The sequence below is a fragment of the Acinonyx jubatus genome, chromosome B2, assembly GCF_027475565.1.
Source record: "Acinonyx jubatus isolate Ajub_Pintada_27869175 chromosome B2, VMU_Ajub_asm_v1.0, whole genome shotgun sequence".
Classification (NCBI taxonomy): domain Eukaryota; kingdom Metazoa; phylum Chordata; class Mammalia; order Carnivora; family Felidae; genus Acinonyx; species Acinonyx jubatus.
This window is the reverse complement of record NC_069385.1, coordinates 124,336,059-124,354,411: the sequence shown is the minus strand read 5'-3', so window position 1 is coordinate 124,354,411 and position 18,353 is coordinate 124,336,059. Positions and strand designations below refer to the sequence as shown.

The 18,353-nt window shown below is 44.5% G+C and overlaps 1 protein-coding gene across 3 annotated transcripts in view; it reads left to right on the top strand.

The window, feature by feature from the left end:
• Positions 1-15,500, top strand: part of SERPINB6 (serpin family B member 6) — a 33,618-nt gene extending 18,118 nt beyond the window's left edge. For all 3 annotated transcript variants that reach the window (XM_015073572.3, XM_027040177.2, XM_015073571.3), the window contains exons 2-7: positions 2,460-2,634; positions 5,718-5,864; positions 9,417-9,534; positions 10,565-10,707; positions 14,618-14,773; positions 14,957-15,500. In XM_015073572.3, the coding sequence (XP_014929058.1) occupies positions 2,470-2,634; positions 5,718-5,864; positions 9,417-9,534; positions 10,565-10,707; positions 14,618-14,773; positions 14,957-15,361 (1,134 nt within the window). In that variant the 5' untranslated portion in view covers positions 2,460-2,469 and the 3' untranslated portion in view covers positions 15,362-15,500. The remainder of the gene's footprint in view (positions 1-2,459; positions 2,635-5,717; positions 5,865-9,416; positions 9,535-10,564; positions 10,708-14,617; positions 14,774-14,956) is intronic.
• Positions 15,501-18,353: the final 2,853 nt, after the last annotated feature.

Here is an 18,353-nt window from a genome sequence, read left to right as displayed (position 1 = left end):
AAAATCCAAATAAACAATATAATTTTTGCATCAGTTCCATCGAATAGCTACTTTTGTTTCTATTGATGTTCCCAAGGGTCTGCAAAATCTTGAAGTTATTTCTGTATCAACAAAGAATCCATTATTTCAGAAGAATTTTAATAAGGTGTATGTTCTGTGTACTTCTCTTAGAAATTAGTAATTTCAGATATGTATGGAAAGTCTGAGCAAACCAGGAGTGCTCAGCACCCCAGCTATTCTCTATAGTGAATAGAGTTTGCAAACAAAATGTTTAAAACAAGGATAGTAAATAAAATTTATCAGGTATGTAAATTGCAATATTAGTTTCCTGTGGCTCTTGTAGCAGATGCCCGCAAGCTCAGCGCATTTGTTCTCTCATGCTTCCGGAGGCCTCAAGGCTGACAGGCTTCACTGAACAACACCGGGGTTTTGACAGGGTCGTGCTTTCCCCAGAGGCTGTAGCGGGGAGTCTGTCACCACCCCTTTTCCAGCTTCTAGAGATGCAGTTTTTGCATTCCTTGTTTGTCCCCACTTCCTCCAGTTTTCAAGCCAGCATGGTAGCATTTTGCTTCAGTCCCCACATTGCTTTCTTCATTGCTCAAATTCTTCTCTGCCTGCCTCTCATAAGGATACATGTGATTACATTTAGGGACCACTTGAATAATTCACGATGATCTCCCCACGTCAAGATCTTTCATTTAGGGGTGCCTAGGTGGCTCAGTCAGTTAAGTGTCAGGCTCTTGATTTTGGCTCAGGTCATGTTCTCATGGTTTCTGAGACTGAGCCCTGCATCAGGCTCTGTGCTGACAGTGAGGAGCCTGCTTGGGATTCTCTCTCTCCCTCTCTCTCTCTGTCTGCCCCTCCCCTGCTTGTGCTTTGTCTCTCTCTCTCTCTCTCTCTCAAAATAAACATGAAAAAAAATCCTTTCTATAATCACATCTACAAAGTCTCTTTTGCTGTGTAAGGGAACATTCTCATGTTCCAAGGGTTAGTATGGGCATATCTTTGCTGCCCATATGCAGCCAACCACTGTAGTTATAATCATAAAGCCATCCTCGGGGAAGAATGGTTAACTCCTCATTCTCTTCACGGGGTCTTTCTGTTAGATACCTCCTTCCCTTTCCCTTCTACACCATGAAGATGTCCCCTCTTGCTTCTCCCTTTCCTTGTTCTGTAGATTCCCCCCCATAGCTCAACTGAGTCATTTCCTCAATCTGGGGAAACATAGTTTGTAAACTTCTGTAAGTGATATCAGAGCAGGCAGGTGCTGCTTTCCCCAAAATCTGCTCCCCACCAGCCTGTTCTGCTGCATCTACAGCTGACTGACTGCTCGGACCCCTTGCTGCCTCTTGCCTTCTCTCCTGACCCCTCTGTGCTGTACTTCAGGCTCTTCCTGAAGTGGGGATATCTAGAGGAGCAGTGGAAAGACAGTTTGTTGGCCCTGAGTTCAGCCTTAGCTATTCAGTTCCTTAGCCTGGAAACATCACTTCACTTCTGTGAACTCCAGATCCCCCATGGCAAAGGGGAGTCAATAATAGGTCTTTCTAAAGACGTACTGTGCTTTAACCTGCTTGAAGACTCTCACATCCACCCTATCCCTGACTGCCCAGAACTGTTCCTCCTCTGGACCCTGCCTAGGCCACCAGGGATGTGGCCACATGCCCTACATGCCCAATATGTGCTGTCTGACCCCTGACCTCTGAAGCCTGTAACCAGAGGCGGCCATGGGCAGGCACCTGCTATCCAGTGCCCTTGTCCAGAACAAAGGGCAAGAAGGCCTGGGCCTGTGGGCAGTAACAGATCTGGGGAACGTGGCCCTGGGTTTGGGCTTTGACACAAGCACAGGTTTCATAGAAGGAGAATTGAAGGTCAAAAGTCCTTGTTTTTAAGGCATTTGTATGACTTCGTATGTGGTTTGATTTATCTCTTATCTTCAGGCCACAGGCTACCCTAAAATTGGGTTCCTCTTTCCCACATGATAAAAGCATTCAACCATATTTTTTTGTGTGTGTAACCTTGTGGTTGGATTTATCATTTGAATGGTTTTTAAATTATAAAACAACACATATAAGCCCCACATCATGCCAAACAATACAGAAATAGAAGCAAAAGCCAATTAAGTCCTTTCTTGGTCCCACCCCCAGGAAGTAACTCAGGTAAGCTGTCAAGTGTGCAACCTTCCACGCTTTCTCTGTGCTCACAGATAAGTGCATGTAGCAGTCCCCTGCTCCCCCCCAAAACAGGATTGTATTATTAATATCATTGTTTGTTTGGTTTTTTTTTTCATGTAATATTAGAAACATGCAAAATAATTTTGAGGTCCCACAAAAGAAATAGAGTTTTGTGTAGGTACCCATTTGCCCACTGAACCAAAACGGTAACTATTAATAACAGAGTGAAATACAGTCAGCATGTAAGCCTGTACTTATGTGATACTGATTTTAAATCTGTTGTTTCAGGCTCACCATCATGGATACTCTTTCAGAAGCAAACGGCACCTTTGCCTTAAGTCTGCTGAAAAAGCTGGGTGAAGACAACTCAAAAAATGTGTTTTTCTCGCCCATGAGCATCTCTTCTGCCCTGTCCATGGTCTTCATGGGCGCCAAGGGAAACACTGCAGCCCAGATGGCCCAGGTATGTACCTGAAGCTACTTCTGGGCAACCGTAAATGCCATTAATTTGTCAGTTGGGCTGGTCCTCCACTTTCACATCCAGGATTTGCTCTTGACAGATCCCTCTGCTGGTGTTGCAGGATGGGGACAGAGAGTTAGCGCTGTGCGAGTGGGCACCCCGGAATGGATGTCTCAGATCTGTTGGGGAAGAAGTGGTGTGCTCCATTTAGAAGAATGAGTGATCTCACTGACCCTGATGATAGTTTATACATGAGTTTGAGTTTTTGAGTAGGGGTAAAGTCACAAGGTTCAAGTTGAGTTCTGTGATATATTTTGGATATTGTCACTTGCTTTTCAATTATTAGAAATTAAAAAAATTTTTTTAATGTTTATTTATTTTTGAGAGAGAGAGAGAGAGAGAGACACAAAGTGTGAGTGGGGGAGGGGCAGAGAGAGAGGGAGACACAGAATCGGAAGCAGGCTCCAGTCTCCGAGCTGTCAGCAGAGCCCGACGTGGGGCTCGAACTCACAAACTGTGAGATCACGACCTGAGCCGAAGTCGGACACTTAACCGACTAAGCCACCCAGGCACCCCAATTATTAGAAATTTTTGTTTTAATTTTCTCATTTAAGTGTAAAACCTTCTTAGAGTGACACTTGTCAGCCAAAAATGTTTTCAGTAGTATTTCAGTTGTTTCTTATTGAGTAACAGCACCGTAAAACTTAGTGGCTTAAGATGATAATTACTGTTACAGGATTCTGAATGTGTTGGGCGATGCCTCCGCTCCACTCAGTCCCAGCTGGGTCACTGGTGTGGGGTCTTGGGCCTCTTCCATGTGGCTTCCTCCATGTGCTGTCTCCTCCCTTCGGCTTCTATGTGGTGTCTCCTTGACAGGGTAGCCTGGGCATCCTTACAGGACAGTACCCAGCTTCCAAGAGGAACAGCTTAAATGTACAAATGCTTATCAAGCCTCTGGTACATCATGTTTGCTAACGTGCTGTTGGCTGACATCAGTCAGGTGGCCAAGTCCAAAGTCAGCCAAAGAGGGGCTGTATAACGATGTGAATACTGAAGGCATTAACTCATTGGGTTACTGATGACTGCCGTGGTCTGCCCTTTGGCCCCTAGTGATTCCCAGTCCTCCACAGGTAAGGTACATTTACCCCCTTCCCAAGACCCCAGAGGGTCCAGTCTTGGGCTTGAAGTCCAGGAGGAGCAGGGCTATGAGGTTGTTTAGTATGGTTCCTGGGTGCAGAGTTTTGTGACATTCTCTTCAAAAATGGCGGGGGGATGTCTGAGTCTGCTAGTGGTGCTATAACAAGGTACCACAGATCGAGGGGCCTAAAGAACAGAAGTGTATTTCCTTGCCGTTCTGGAGCCTGGAAGTGTGAGATCGAGATGTCGGCAGAGTTTTTCCTCTAAACAGTTGTGGGGTTTCTATGTGTCAATTTATAATTGACATAGTGATATAAATGATAATATGCACAAACCTGTTTGAGGCAGGACTCTGTGTTGGCCTGGGATGAGAGTACTGGCTGACAATGTCCTTAAGATGCTCAGAAGCCCCTTTGTCTAGCTGAGTGGGTCTGTGAGGCACCTAGTCTGCCTTCATCTTTCTCAGGTTTTAGTAAAGTAGAACTTGATCCTGCCTTGAAGCCCATACCTTGGACTTGATCTTTGTTCTGAGGCCATTTCTCACATTTAGAATCATTTGCCAGCTGGAGAGGCTGGGAATAAGAAACCTTTTAATTTTCTACCCACCAAGTCTTAGGTTGGAAAATTTTCCTTTAAATTCTGCTTGAAAATGAAATAATTCCTAGGGGAGCCTAGGTGGCTCAGTCGGTTAAGCCTCTGACTTCAGCTCAGGTCATGATCTTGCATTTTGGGAGTTTGAGCCCCGTGTCGGGCTCTGTGCTAACAGCTCAGAGCCTGGAGTCTGCTTCGGATTCTGTGTCTCCTTTTCTCTCTGCCCCTCCACTGCACACTCTCTGTCTCTCTCTCCCTCTCAAAAATAAAATAAACATTAAAAAAATAAAAAAAAAAAAAGAAAATGAAACTTTTCCTTCTTTACCTCTTCTTTCCCTTCCTGTACTCTATCCTAGGCAGCTATAAGCCCCATTCCTTCTGGACATCTACTTAGCCAGATGCCTGGTTTGTTGGGGAAACGCCCAACCTTCCTCGCCACTTCAGGTTACAGTCTCTTCTGCTGGGACATGCCAGGAGCCCCTTTTCTCCAGCCACTGCTAGTGATTTCTTCAGTGGCTTTCTAGCCTCTGCTTACCATCTCCTCACTCTCCTTCCTCCCGGCCTTTGCCAGCTGCCTGGGCCCAAAGCTGCTGCCATGTTTTGGATGTTGTCAGGGCAGAAGTCCATGTCTGGATTGCTGCATGAACTTCTATGGCTACAAAACAAATTGTCCCAGACTTAGTGGTTGGAAATAGCAAAGGCTGATTATTTCTCAGATTCTGTGGTCTGACCCACATGGTGTCAGCTGGGATCACGCATGATCTAGGAAGGCCTCTATCATGTGTCTGGGGCCTCCATTCTCCTATAGGTAGTTCCCCCATGTGGTGTCAGCTCTCCAGGACTTTCCATGTGGCCTCTAGCGGGATACCCTGGGCTTCCTCACATCATGGTGGCTGGGGTGTGAGAGATTAAATATGGAGCTGCCAGACCTTGTAAGGCCCCGGCCTGGAATAGTGTCCCTTCTGCATTCTGGTGGCCAGACCCCATCACAGCACCAGCCATACCCAAGGATGGATGGGAGAGGTCAGACCTTTCAGTATGAGGAGCAGCATGTGTTTGCAGAGATGGGAGGCCTGTTGGCAGCCTTATTTGCAGCCCTATAGAGCACATAGAATACGGTGTGTGAAGGGGCACTGCCACTGATGCCAGTGCGGGCAGTGCCCTGACTCCTTGCAGAAAGTGCTGGAGGATGGCAAACTGGGTGGCTTTCGAGCTGCTTTTTGTCTTCAACTGGATGCATCTTCTTTTAAGCTCTAGTTAGGATCTGTACAGTTCTTAGGCAGAGTTTGGTGTTGTATCCATTTCCTGTAGTCGAGGCACACTTAAGTTAGGTATTTGTATTCTGTTTTTCATTTCAGACACTTTCTTTAAGTAAGAGCAGCGGAGGAGGTGATGTCCACCAGGGGTTCCAGTCGCTTCTTACTGAAATCAACAGGACTGATGCACGGTACTTGCTTAGAACTGCCAACAGGCTCTTTGGAGAGAAGTCTTATGATTTCCTCTCAGTAAGTCATACTTGCTGTTTTTGACTAAGAAAGTAAAGACACCGGGGTAGTGGGGAGGAGGGGTCACGCAGTATAGCAGAAAGCCTGTGGGTTATGAATTCATACAGGTGCACATGAACTCAGGTCTCCACTTACTAACTTCATGCATTCCCTTGAACCCTGTTTCAATTTTAATCTTCTGTAAAATGAGCCTTATAACAAATAATGTCCAGATTTTTGTGAGGCTTTGATGAGACAATTACAAAAGAACTAACATGGAACAAACACAATTCAAAGTGAATTGGCTGAAACAAAGAAGTGATCAAAATGAGTATTTCTAATCATTGTTTTCTATATATCAGTAATTTTTTATGCATTGTGATACTTGTTCAACTTTTTACACATGCAAATATTTCTATTGTTTTTTCCAGTGCAGAATTTTTGTAAAGTTACTTGTCTAATTATACTGGTTCTGTTTATTTATAGTGCTTTAATGCTTTTTATCATTTTTCAAAAACTACTCAAGTAATATGTGAGTATGTGAGTATATGTTTGTTGCATGATGACTATATTCTTGTTACATAAAAATGCAAATAAAGCACTCAAAACAAGAGTCCTCACACCCGCTTCCACACCTCATCATTTCCCTCCCCGGTGTAAGCTTTCATAGATCTGATGTGTATCCCCCGTACATATACAAATCTGTTGTGTGGGTTTTTTCTCTACGTCATGTCATTATACCAAAGTATTATTTTGTACTTGTTTCTTTTCACCCAACACTGTGTCTTAAATTCTTTGCATATATGAGGATCTACTTCACTCTGTTTAACTGTTATCTGCTATTCTTAAGTATGGATGTACTGAAACATACTTAGTACGCCATTCCCCCACTGATGGGCATTCAGACAGTGAATGTTAGTGTACGTGACTCCTGTGCCCTATGTATGTGTGTTACTCTAAGATGGATTTGTAGCAGGGAGGAAGGGAGTGAAGCTTTGAAGCTATAGCAAATATTGAAATTGTCCAGAGTACTGTGGCCATTTACATTCTCTCTAGGGGTACCAGCGGAGTGCTCATTTCAACTCTTCATCATCAACACTGCATGTTGTTAACCTCTTAAATTTTTATTATTAAAAGATTGATCATCTTTCCTTATGTTTATTGGAAATTTGTATCTTTTCTGAGAATTTTCTTTACATACTTTTTATTGGGCTGTCTTTTTCTTACTGATTTATTCTTTTTCTATGTTTGGGATATCAATCTTATTCTATTACATGATTTTTTTTCAGTTTTTAAACTTGCTTCAGATTCACTGTTTTAAAATATTTGGAGTAAAGTAAATGTAGTCAAGCACGAGGTCAAATAATGCTAAGATTTGTTCACTATGGTGTGAATTTTTTACAGCCTGTTTTACTTATTTTTATCAGTCTTAGCTACTTCCTAGGCTGTTGCCTCATTTTTTTATAAGCCTTTGGTATAAAGAAGAAACAAAACTTCCAATAAACACAAAGAATTGGCTGATTTTCTTTAATTTACTTTCTTTTCTGATGGATATTTTTAAGAAATCATTGATGTTTCAAATCTTATTTTGATATTGAAATAGAAGATAGAGGGTTTAGGAGTGTTTCTCAATAATTTCTTATCAATTTAGTGTTCCAAGAATCCAATACCAATCACAACTAATAATTAGATATTCCCTCAGTTTGACTAGTCATTGCTTATAAAATAGTAATTTAAATAGCAAACAATTATTTTCAACGTTTATTTATTTTTGGGACAGAGAGAGACAGAGCATGAACGGGGGAGGGGCAGAGAGAGAGGGAGACACAGAATCGGAAACAGGCTCCAGGTTCTGAGCCATCAGCCCAGAGCCTGACGCGGGGCTCGAACTCACGGACCGCGAGATCGTGACCTGGCTGAAGTCGGACGCTTAACCGACTGCGCCACCCACGCGCCCCGCAAACAATTATTTTCAAGTGTGTTTAAAAGTTATAGAAATTGAAACAAACATATGAACACAGGGGAAAGAAAGGAAAAATAAGATACAAACAGAGAGGGAGACAGACCATAAGAGACTCTTAAATACAGAGAACAAACTGAGGGTTGCTGGAGGGGTGTGGGAGGGGGATGGGCTACATGGGTGATGTCATTAAGGAGGGCACTTGTTGGGAGGAGCACTGGATGTTATATATAAGTGATGCATCTCTCAATTCTATTCCTGAAATCATGATTACGCCATATGTTAACTAACTTGGATTTAAATAAATAAAAAGTTGTAGAAATCACCCAAGGATCAATACATGAGTGCCCAGTTTGCTTCCAGACTATTTTCTTAGATTGAGAGACTGAAAACATTTTCAAAGGCATTGAGCAACAGCAGAGCAGCAAAGTTGGCGGAGTGCAAAGTATCTGAGGACTAAGTAAAACGATATACCTAGATCACCTAGTGCAGTGTCTGTGACATGCTGAGATTTCATAAAACAGCATTGATGATAAGAATTCATCTGGTCCTCGGATGGATGCCGAATCCTCATTTACAGGGAAAGACAAGGAAGCTTCGAGAAACAAAGTGACTTTTTAAAGGCTACACAGCTAATAAGTTGCAGGACTTGTGTTTGTAGCTACATTACTGTGCCACGTGACCTCTCTGACACTATATCAAAGGAGCAATGTGAAATCCTGTAATAGAAAAACAGTCCTGAAAAGGGAAATTAAATATTTAGCTGTAAGCTGGTCAAAAGAAGGATTGGGAAACCATTCCATAGCATGCTTTCCACAAATTAGTTATTTCACTCCATTTACTCTCTATCAGATTTTCTGCTTTTATATGGCATAAAGTATGTGTTCACTAATGTCATCATCATTTAATAGACTTTGTTAACATGATACAGTTTGTACTTTTTTTTGAGAGCTGCTCATTCTCTAAAACTGAGCCATCCAAAATGGTAGCCACTAGACACATGTAGCTATTTAAATTTCAGTGTAAATAATTAAAATTACAGTTCAGTATTCAGTTCCTCAGTGGCACTGACAATATTCCAAGCATTCAATAGCAGCACGTGGCACTGTTTTGGGCAGTGCAGATTTGGAACATTGCCATCATCACAGAACGTTGTAGTGGGAGGGGTGGTGTAGAATCATACACTTTCCACCATTGTATGGAACAGCAGGCCCTTGTTTCCAGTCCATTGTTCTGAAATGCACAGGCAGCTGTGGCTCCTGCTGTGGGCAGGACTCACAGAGCAAACGCAGCGGCTTGTCAGGAACGACACTCTGTAGTAGCTGCGTCTCCGTGTCTTTGTACTTACCTCACTGATGTGCAGTTAATCCCTCAAAGAATCTGGTAGTTATTGATATTTGATGTTCAGACAACTGTTTTACTTGGTTTAGAAGCTAAGTTTAAACGTAGCTGAAAAACGAGAAATAGGATTTTCAGTTAATTCCTCGTATTTATTTGTATGTTACGTATGTAAATCAAAATTGCCTACATTCTGATTTGGTGCAGTGAAGAAATAAGCTGTAAGTGTTGATTATTTCTGCAGCCATGTGATGATGTTGCTCTGTTTCTCCTAGTCTTTCAAAGACTCCTGCCGTAAATTCTACCAGGCAGAGATGGAAGAGCTCGACTTTATTAACGCTACAGAAGAGTCCAGGGAACACATCAACACCTGGGTAGCCGAAAAGACGGAAGGTGAAAATACACCATTGCTCTATCTTAATAGTAGCTTAGTTGGTCTCACTGTCCTCTTTCACAAGACCATCAAAATGTAAAGAGGAATGATGCTTTTCTCTAAATAACTGTAAATTTTTAAAATCTGCTTCTGAAATACTGTCAGTGTATGCTTATTTTCTCTAGCTCTTCCCTGTTTTTGTCAATGTGTCTGTGATATCTCTCAGTACTCGGTACAGCTGTTCCAGAATGATCCACTTTGTTGCCATTGTTGTTGTTAGTGTTAATGTACAGTAAAGAAAAAGCCAGATACAGGTCTCATCCTGTATAGTTACCGTGTGTTATTGCAGGATCCTTGGTTAGGCCCTTATTCACCTGCAGCTCTTAAACTCTTCTGTGCACTCATAGCCTCTCACCTTTCTGACTGTCCATCAAATCTCTTTCGTCAAGGGACCAAGCATTCCCTTCTGTCCAACTTGTGAATTCAGCCTGCACATACTTCTTTGTTCATCTTATGTTTTCTTCAAGGCATGGTATTTTTCTTACCAGGGCTTTTTAAGTTTTTGTTGCTACTGTTGTTATAAGGACCAGAATCCCTTTATGTGGTTATATTTGGGGGACTGTGAACTCCTTTATCTGTGTACCTCACAAGGGGATTGCCCAATTTAAATATTATCCCTGATGAATGTATCAGGAAACTCTTTTTTTTTTTTAATTTAAATTCGAGTTAGTTAACATACAGCATAATATTAGTTTCAGGTGTACAGTATACTGATTCGACACGTCTGTGCATTCCTCAGTGCTCATCGAGATTAGTGTTCTTTTAATCCCCTTTACCTGTTTCAATTTGTCCCCTGCCCACATCCCACTGGTAACCATCAGTTTGTTCTCTGTAGTTAAGAGTCTGTTGTTTTGGTTTGTCTCTCCCTCTCTTTTTTCCCCTTTGTTCCTTTCTTTTGTTTCTTGGATTCCACATATCAGTGAGATCACATGGTATTTGTCTTTCTCTGACCATCGGGAAATTCATTGATTCTTTAATTCTTCTTTTCAGGTAAAATTACACAGTTGTTATCTCCAGGTTCAGTTGACCCAGTGACAAACCTGATTCTCGTGAATGCCATCTATTTCAAAGGAAACTGGGATAGTCAGTTTAACAAAAGCCAGACCACAGAAAGACCGTTTAAAGTCAGCAAGGTAAATATTTCACATTAACAAAGGAGATTCTTGGAAACAGTCCCTGTGTTCACCCTGGTTTTTAAAACTTGCAAGAAAGCTCATCTCAAGTAGCTTGTGGCCTGTATGGCCTTCAGCAGTCCAGCATAAGGGCTCCCCATCACGCCTTCCCTTTCTCCTTTGCTGTGTCATCAAAAGTAGCTCTGAACTCAGAGGCTTCCGGTCTGGCTCCCCATGTCACCTGCCATACTGTTGCCAGGTGTTCTGTTTACAGTCACAAATCTGATGTCAGTTGTCAGTCTTAAGGTCTTTTTGGCTTTCTAGAACTTTTGAGATAAAGTTTGGACCAAAATATGGTATATAAGTTTCTTTGCAGACCTGGATCCTACCCATTTATCTCCATTTCTCTGTCTTCATTGCCATGAGTACCTATATATTCCTTCCTTTCCAGGAGCATCTGGAAACCTTCCCTAACAGTCCTCCTTCCCCGTGGGGATTTCTGTCCCACTCCTCTCAGTGGCCACAGTGCCCCCTGTGGGTCCTCAGGGTAGCACTGCAGAGGTTGGATACCCAGCACCACCTGAGGAGGGCAGATAGATGGCTGTCTCACAAGTGCCGGGCATGTAGTTGGTACTCAATAAATACTGAACAGATGTCCCATCTGCAGTCTTGTTTGGATGATAAGGATAACAAACACTAATTTTTGTTTAAAAACAAGCAAACAAAAGGACATGTATATAGGATAGACATCATGTTGAGCTATCCCCACATTTGAAGAGGTTATTTGTGGTGGCCTTATATCTTTTCTGTCACCGAATCTAGTATATTCTTTCTTTTTAAATTATCTTTAACTGTAGAGATTTTTGCACATACACCTTAAGTAGACAGAATAGATCAATTACAGCCTGTTCTGGATCACTGACCATGAGTTAGATCTTCTAAGCAGACATGAGCCTGAACTTTCAGTTTCTCAAGAAATGTATTTTCCTTTGAGCTTTATTCTTTAAAGAAAAAAACTTTTTTTTACATTTATTTTTGAGAGACAAAGAGAGCACAATCAGGGGAGGGGCAGAGAGAGAAGGAAACACAGAATCCGAAGCAGGCTCCAAGCTCTGAGCGAGCTCTTAGCACAGAGCCTGATTTGGGGCTTGAACCCATGAACCATGAGATCATGACCTGAGCCAAAGTTGGATGCTCAACCGACTGAGCCATGCAGGTGCTCCTATTCTTTTTTTTTTTTTTTTTTTAAATTTTTTTAGTGTTTACTGTTGATGGAGGGAGGCAGAATACGAGTGGGGGAGGGACAGAGAGAGAAGGAGACACTGAATCCCAAGCAGGCTCCAGGTTCCAGGCGCCAAGCTGTCAGCACAGAGCCCGACACAGGGCTCGAACCCATGAGCTGTGACATCAGGATCTGAACTGAAGTCAGATGCTTAACTGACTGAGTCACCCAGCTGCCCCCCTTTGAGCTTTATTCTGAAATGAGTTGCCCTGTTTTCACCTGGGGAAATTATTTCTTTCCTTGAAATTAATCTTTAATAAGATGTATATTAGGACTTGATTCATGGAAAGTTCATGTCCCCTAGCAGAGACCTGCAGGTGGGCAGGGAGTAGGGCTGCCGGGGTACCGGGGTAGCAGGCGCTCCCAGGGAACCAACTGTCTCTCTTCCTGATCTGCTATGCTTAGCATGTGGCCCTTTTTCAGGGTCACCGTCATGGTATCTGTCATCCAGGCAGGAGGAAGGGAAAGGACAAAAGGCAGAGCAAAGCCTCCTTCAGGGTTCTGACATTCAGAAAGTGAAACCTGTCTTCTGTATCTCATGGGCCAGAGTTAGGTCTTCTGTCAGGTGTGGCTTCTGCCATAGCTGGGGGGAGGTGAAGACTTCTGTCTTGCTTCCTCATCTCCCCAGTGGAGAAAGACAGAAGGAGGGTAGTAGGTGTTGAGTGCACAGGCCTTTGGGGGGTGGAGGTCATTGTGTCTGAAAGTGAACAGGTTTTAGTTCATCTGGATTTTTAAAATGACTTTATTTCTAAATAAGATTAAATTTATATACACAGTTGTGTATTTAATGAATCATTCCCTTTCTGAGATTGGATCCTTTTATATTCTAAGACTAGGGGCTTTGAGCCCTGGATGGGTAGAAGGAGAAATTGCCTCAGGCAAGGCTTGGCAAACTGCATGCACCCTGAGGTCAAAGCCAGCCCACCACTTTTTTTTTTTTTTTAATAAAGTTTTAATGGAACACAGGCACATCTATTTGTTTAGGTATTTCGTGCTACAACTGTAGAGTTGAGCAGTTGGGACAGAAACTGTATGGTCCATAAAGCTGAAAATATTTACTACCTGGCCTGTTATTATAGAACAAGTGTGCTGATAACTGGCCGAGGACTGAATGAGGAACGAGGAACGAGGGGGCAGGTGTGGCTGAGGCCAGTTCAGGCGAGCCTTTGAGAGGCACCAATGGAAGGCGGTAACAGAAGTTTCTTCCATCTGATACAGAATTATGTGCTGCCCCAGAGAACTGGGGACTGCAGCTTGGGGCCAGACAGATTCACAGCAGCTGTAGGTCTTACACTGCACATGAATCAGGAGCGGAGGAGGGCTGTTGGCTGAGATGTGGTTGCTGTCCTTGGATCTTTCTTACTGCCTGGCTGGGGATGCACTGGTGGCAAATGCATTTTTCTCCTAGTAAGATGTGTTCATTTTGCCTGGTCCTTTCAGTTTTCCTGTCCTTTAGTTGTTTATCCATTTATTCAGCAGATGTTGGTTTGAGAGCAGGCTTCGTGCAAGGTACTATCACAGTGTGTACAAAACCAGCGACTCATCCCTCCCATGAAGATTAGGTCTTTCTGGGGGTGAGACAGCGTAAATAAGAAAAGAAGAGTGTATGAGATAGTGGTAGTGATCCAGAGACAGACACAGAGGAGGGACACAGGTTGTGGATGGGGGTACGGTTTCAGGTGGGCTCTCCAGGTTTTGGGGTCGAACTTGTTGGGATTGACCATGGAACCATCAAGGGGCAAAGGGAGATGGGAGCACAGGGCATGCGGGACAAGCTCTTGTCAGAATTACAGGTCTTTTTAAGGACTTGAGCTTTTTTACTCCCTGGGAGTAGAGGGGGAGCTGCAGAAAGGTGTGATCTCATTTATGTTAATATTTTAAAAGCAGAGCCAATGTGATTTGTTAATGAGTCCATTGTGCGGTAAAAGACAGGAGTCAGGGGTACTCCTTAGTTTTTGACAATGGGATGAGTGGCATTGCCATCACTTGAGATGAAGAAAATTGTAGGTAGAGCAGACCTGGAAGGGAATATGAAGAGCCCAGTGTGACATATGACATTGGAGGTTTCTTTAATGTACAAATGCAGGTCCCAAGTAAGCAGTAAGATGTTTGGGAGTGTAATATATGTGGAGTACATGGGAGAAGTCCCAGCTAGAAATCTAAGTTGGGGGATTCTGTTTAAAGTCACAGGATTGGGGCGCCTGGGTGGCTCAGTCGGTTAAGCGGCCGACTTCGGCTCAGGTCACGATCTCGCGGTCCGTGAGTTTGAGCCCCGCATTGGGCTCTGGGCTGATGGCTCAGAGCCTGGAGCCTGCTTCCGATTCTGTGTCTCCCTCTCTCTCTGCCCCTCCCCCGTTCATGCTCTGTCTCTCTCTGTCTCAAAAATAAATAAAAAACGTTAAAAAAAAAATATAAAGTCACAGGATTGAGGTCACCAGGAGACAAGCAGTGTAAGGACTGAGCCCTGAGTACCCCAGGGTTTGGAGGCTGAGGCAATGAAGATGGGCTGGCAAAAGAGGGGGCTGAGGTGGTATTCTGGAAACCAAGGAAGTAAGTGTTTGTAGAACCCAGGCTGGCCAGTTCTGTCGATTTGTCCAATGTGTCCACTGGGTCTTATTTCAACCTAACATTTATCTGTTTCCATTTTAGAATGAGGAGAAACCTGTGCAAATGATGTTTAAAAAATCCACCTTTAAAATAACCTATATTGGAGAAATATTCACCCAAATTCTGGTGCTTCCCTATGTGGGTAAAGAGCTGAATATGATCATCATGCTTCCAGATGAAAACATCGATTTGAAAACGGTAACAAATGCTGAGCAATAATCACGCTATGATCGCAAGGGGATTGTGCGAACAGTTTCTAAAGCTATTGTCACTTCCTGTTACTGTTGTCTCGCCCCGCAAAGCCCAGAGCATTCACATCCCAGCAGATAGTTCTGTTGGGCAGCACGGGTCTGGATCTAAAAATCTTCTACTCTCTTCTAGGTGGAGAAAGAAATCACTTATGAGAAATTCACAGAATGGACGAGGCCAGACATGCTGGATGAAGAAGAGGTGGAAGTGTTCCTCCCTAGATTCAAACTGGAGGAGAATTACAACATGGAGAACGTCCTTTGCACGCTGGGCATGACCGATGCCTTCGAGCAGGCCAAGGCAGACTTTTCTGGAATGTCGTCCAGGAAAGACCTGTATCTGTCCAGGGTGGTGCACAAGTCCTTTGTGGAGGTCAACGAGGAAGGCACAGAGGCCGCGGCTGCCACTGCGGCCATCATGATGTTGCGATGTGCAAGAATCATGCCCAGGTTCTGTGCCGACCACCCCTTCCTTTTCTTCATCCAGCACAGCAAAACCAACAGTATCCTGTTCTGTGGCCGATTCTCCTCCCCATAAGGAGATGGTTGGCACTGTTCGTGGTCCTTCTCCTCTCTCCTGCTGACCCACTTTTCCTCTGACACTTCACAATGTGCCTACAATGCAAAGTGACCTTTGGTGACAATCCAAAAATAAAAGGCCCCGTTTTGAAATCCCATGTTCTGGACTCGTGTATGTTCGTGTGTTCATAGGTCTGATGTTCTCTAGGATCCGAAACTGCCATTCAGGAAGGTCTGTGCTCATGTCGGCCGGGCCAGCACTAGCCGCTTAGCAAATCCCCCTGCTCTGAGAGGTCCCATCCATGCTCGTAGCCGCGAGGCCCTCAGGTCTTCACTTGGGCAGAGTGTGGCTCTTTTCCAGGCACAAGAGGGTACCTAGTGCCTCTCTCTTCTCTATTCGGTGGCACTGTTAGTGACACACCCTGTGAGGAGCTGCAGGCCTTGGAGACCCCCTGTGGTGAGCTCTATCCCAAAACTTGTTGCAAGCGAGTGTCCCAGAAGTCTGCAGAGAAGCAGGGAGAGCAGTTAACTTAGGAGAGAAAGCAGTCCCATTGGCCACCTGTGTTTCTGCTTTTTTTCTGTGATTGTAGCTTGCAATCCTAGAGATCTGTGGTCACACACCTGTTCAGATGGCCAACAGCCAGTTTCCCTGAACTTTTTTTTTTTTAATTTTTAAATTGTTTTTATTATTTATTTTGAGGGAGAGTTACAGAGTGTGAGAGGGGGAGGGGTAGTGAGAGAAGGAGATGCAGAATCCAAAGCAGGCTCCAGGTTCCCAGCCCTCAGCACAGAGCCCAATGTGGGGCTGGAACCCATGAACCATGAGATCATGACCTGAGCCGAAGTCAGACACTCAACCAACTGAGCCACCCAGGCACCTCTCCCTGAACATTTTAAATTGCCACCAGGGGCCGGAGATGATTAGGCAGGTTCTGTTCACAGTGGTGCAGTCTAAGTCCACATCCTGAGTTGTAAATACCAGACAATTTTGTTTTATTGCAAGTATTAGAGACAAGGTGGCTAAGGTTTCTGTGGCCACTTGTGTTACTTGCTAGAAACATGATCACCGTGCTCAGTGACACTGGAACCTATCGACAGGTGAGGTTCAGGTTCAAGTGGGAGGGCTGTGCTGTGTTTTGGAGACACCCTCAAGGACTTCGTCCAGGACCTATCCTGATGCAATCAGAACTTCACTGATGCGATTCGTATTTCCCTTCTGTTGCTGGTCCGCTTTCTCCATTGTACCCAAGCCAACAGCTTAGCCGTGGGGAGAGGCTGGTGATAAGGGAAACAAAGGCAAGAGAAATGTAGCTTAAAATTAAAACTCCTTGCAGCTTGCAGCCGGCTGGTAAACACCTGAAACGTACAGAGTGTGTGACCTTCCTAAAGAAATTCATGCTGCCTTAGTGCCTTAATGTTTATGTTTTATGAAAGTGAAAAGCAACCTTATCTTAGCAGCTAGCCCCTCAAGGTCCTAAAAGCCTTGCTTCAAAATTCCTTAAAAACTTATCTCTATCCCCTCCCCCTACAAACTTAGAAGTATATAATCAGTCACTCCTCACAATCCCAGGGCAGCTCTTTCTGCCCACTGGTCCTCTCTATATGCTATAATAAAAATCACCTTTTTGCACCAAAAACGTCTCAAGAATTCTTAACCATTTGCTCACAAACCACGCTTCATAATTTCATCAGCTGGGTCTGAACGAAACAATGTTATGAGTGGTTTGAGAAGACAAAAGAGGGGCTATGTGGGGTTGCTGGTTGGGTCACTGTCATACCCCTATCCCCACCCCCCCACCTGCCGTGCCCCAGCACTGTGTGTGTTTGCTGCTCTCTGGAGAACTGTCAGGCTGTGTCAGTAGTAAGTTACAAACGTGAACATTGGCCGTCAGACCACTAGACCTATAGACCTATAATACAGTAAGGCCTTAACCATGTGAAAAGTCACAACGCACACAGAATAAACAACATGCATGCTGCTCTAAGAGCTCCCACAGAATTGTCTCTAAAACTGTAGCTATCAAATTGCCTTTGAATGGTCACTCAATATCTAATTTTAGTAAGAGGCACAGTCACCTGAATAATGTTTCCACATCTTTTATGAAACTGCACCAGAAGACATTTCCATTATGTTCTGCAGTTTCCTGTAAGGATCTACAACATAAAATCCTCCCAGAATTTAATTCTAGGAAGAAGTTGGTCCCACCCATTCACAAAGGTTTACCAAGCACCTGATTTGCATTAGGTGTTTTACATAGATTATTTTATTTGATCCTCAGCAATGAATAAACCCAGGAGGAATCTGAGGCCCAGCAAGTTAAGTAACGTGAACAATTTCTTGCAACCAGCAAAGGGACAGAACTCCAAACTTCTCCTTCTGGTGGGCTGAGTGGAGACCCAAGCTCCCGCCAGGACAGACAATCAGCAAAGCTGCGCCAGAGAGACGGAAATGTTCCAGCCTCCAACGGGAAGTCTCGCCTCTTGGCTTCTGTTTTACCATCCGGAAAAGCGGGGCTGGGACAATTCTAGCCCCGAAAACACATGAAACTGGATCCTGAACAAGGGCCCTGAGTGTGAAACTGGAGCCGGGCTCCAGGCAACCCGCTAGGGCGCACACCCCTCCAGGACGGCTGGAGGGAAGGTGCTGCGAGGCCCCGCCTCCTTCGATTCAGCCTCAGTTCTCAGAGGAGGGGCCTCAGGGCCGTGGCCTCACTGAGCTTGTAGGCGTCGGAAGCTTGGAGGCCCTGCGCACCGGGTAGTGGCGACCAGCGGCCCCCTCTGCGCGTTGACCGCAGGGAGGCGGCGGCCGGGCCGCACAGCCTGGGTGGAAATGGATGGACTGCGGATGTCGCGCACCAGCTGATCCTGATCGTACATGCCCGCTGGTGGGCAGCACGGAGCCGGGCGTTCCTGGCAGGTGGAGGCGGGGACCAGCGCACCGGGGATGAAGAATCCCAGGAGGCGCGGCCATTGGAGCAGGGATTGGGTGCATCTAGGAATGTCTCCCGAGT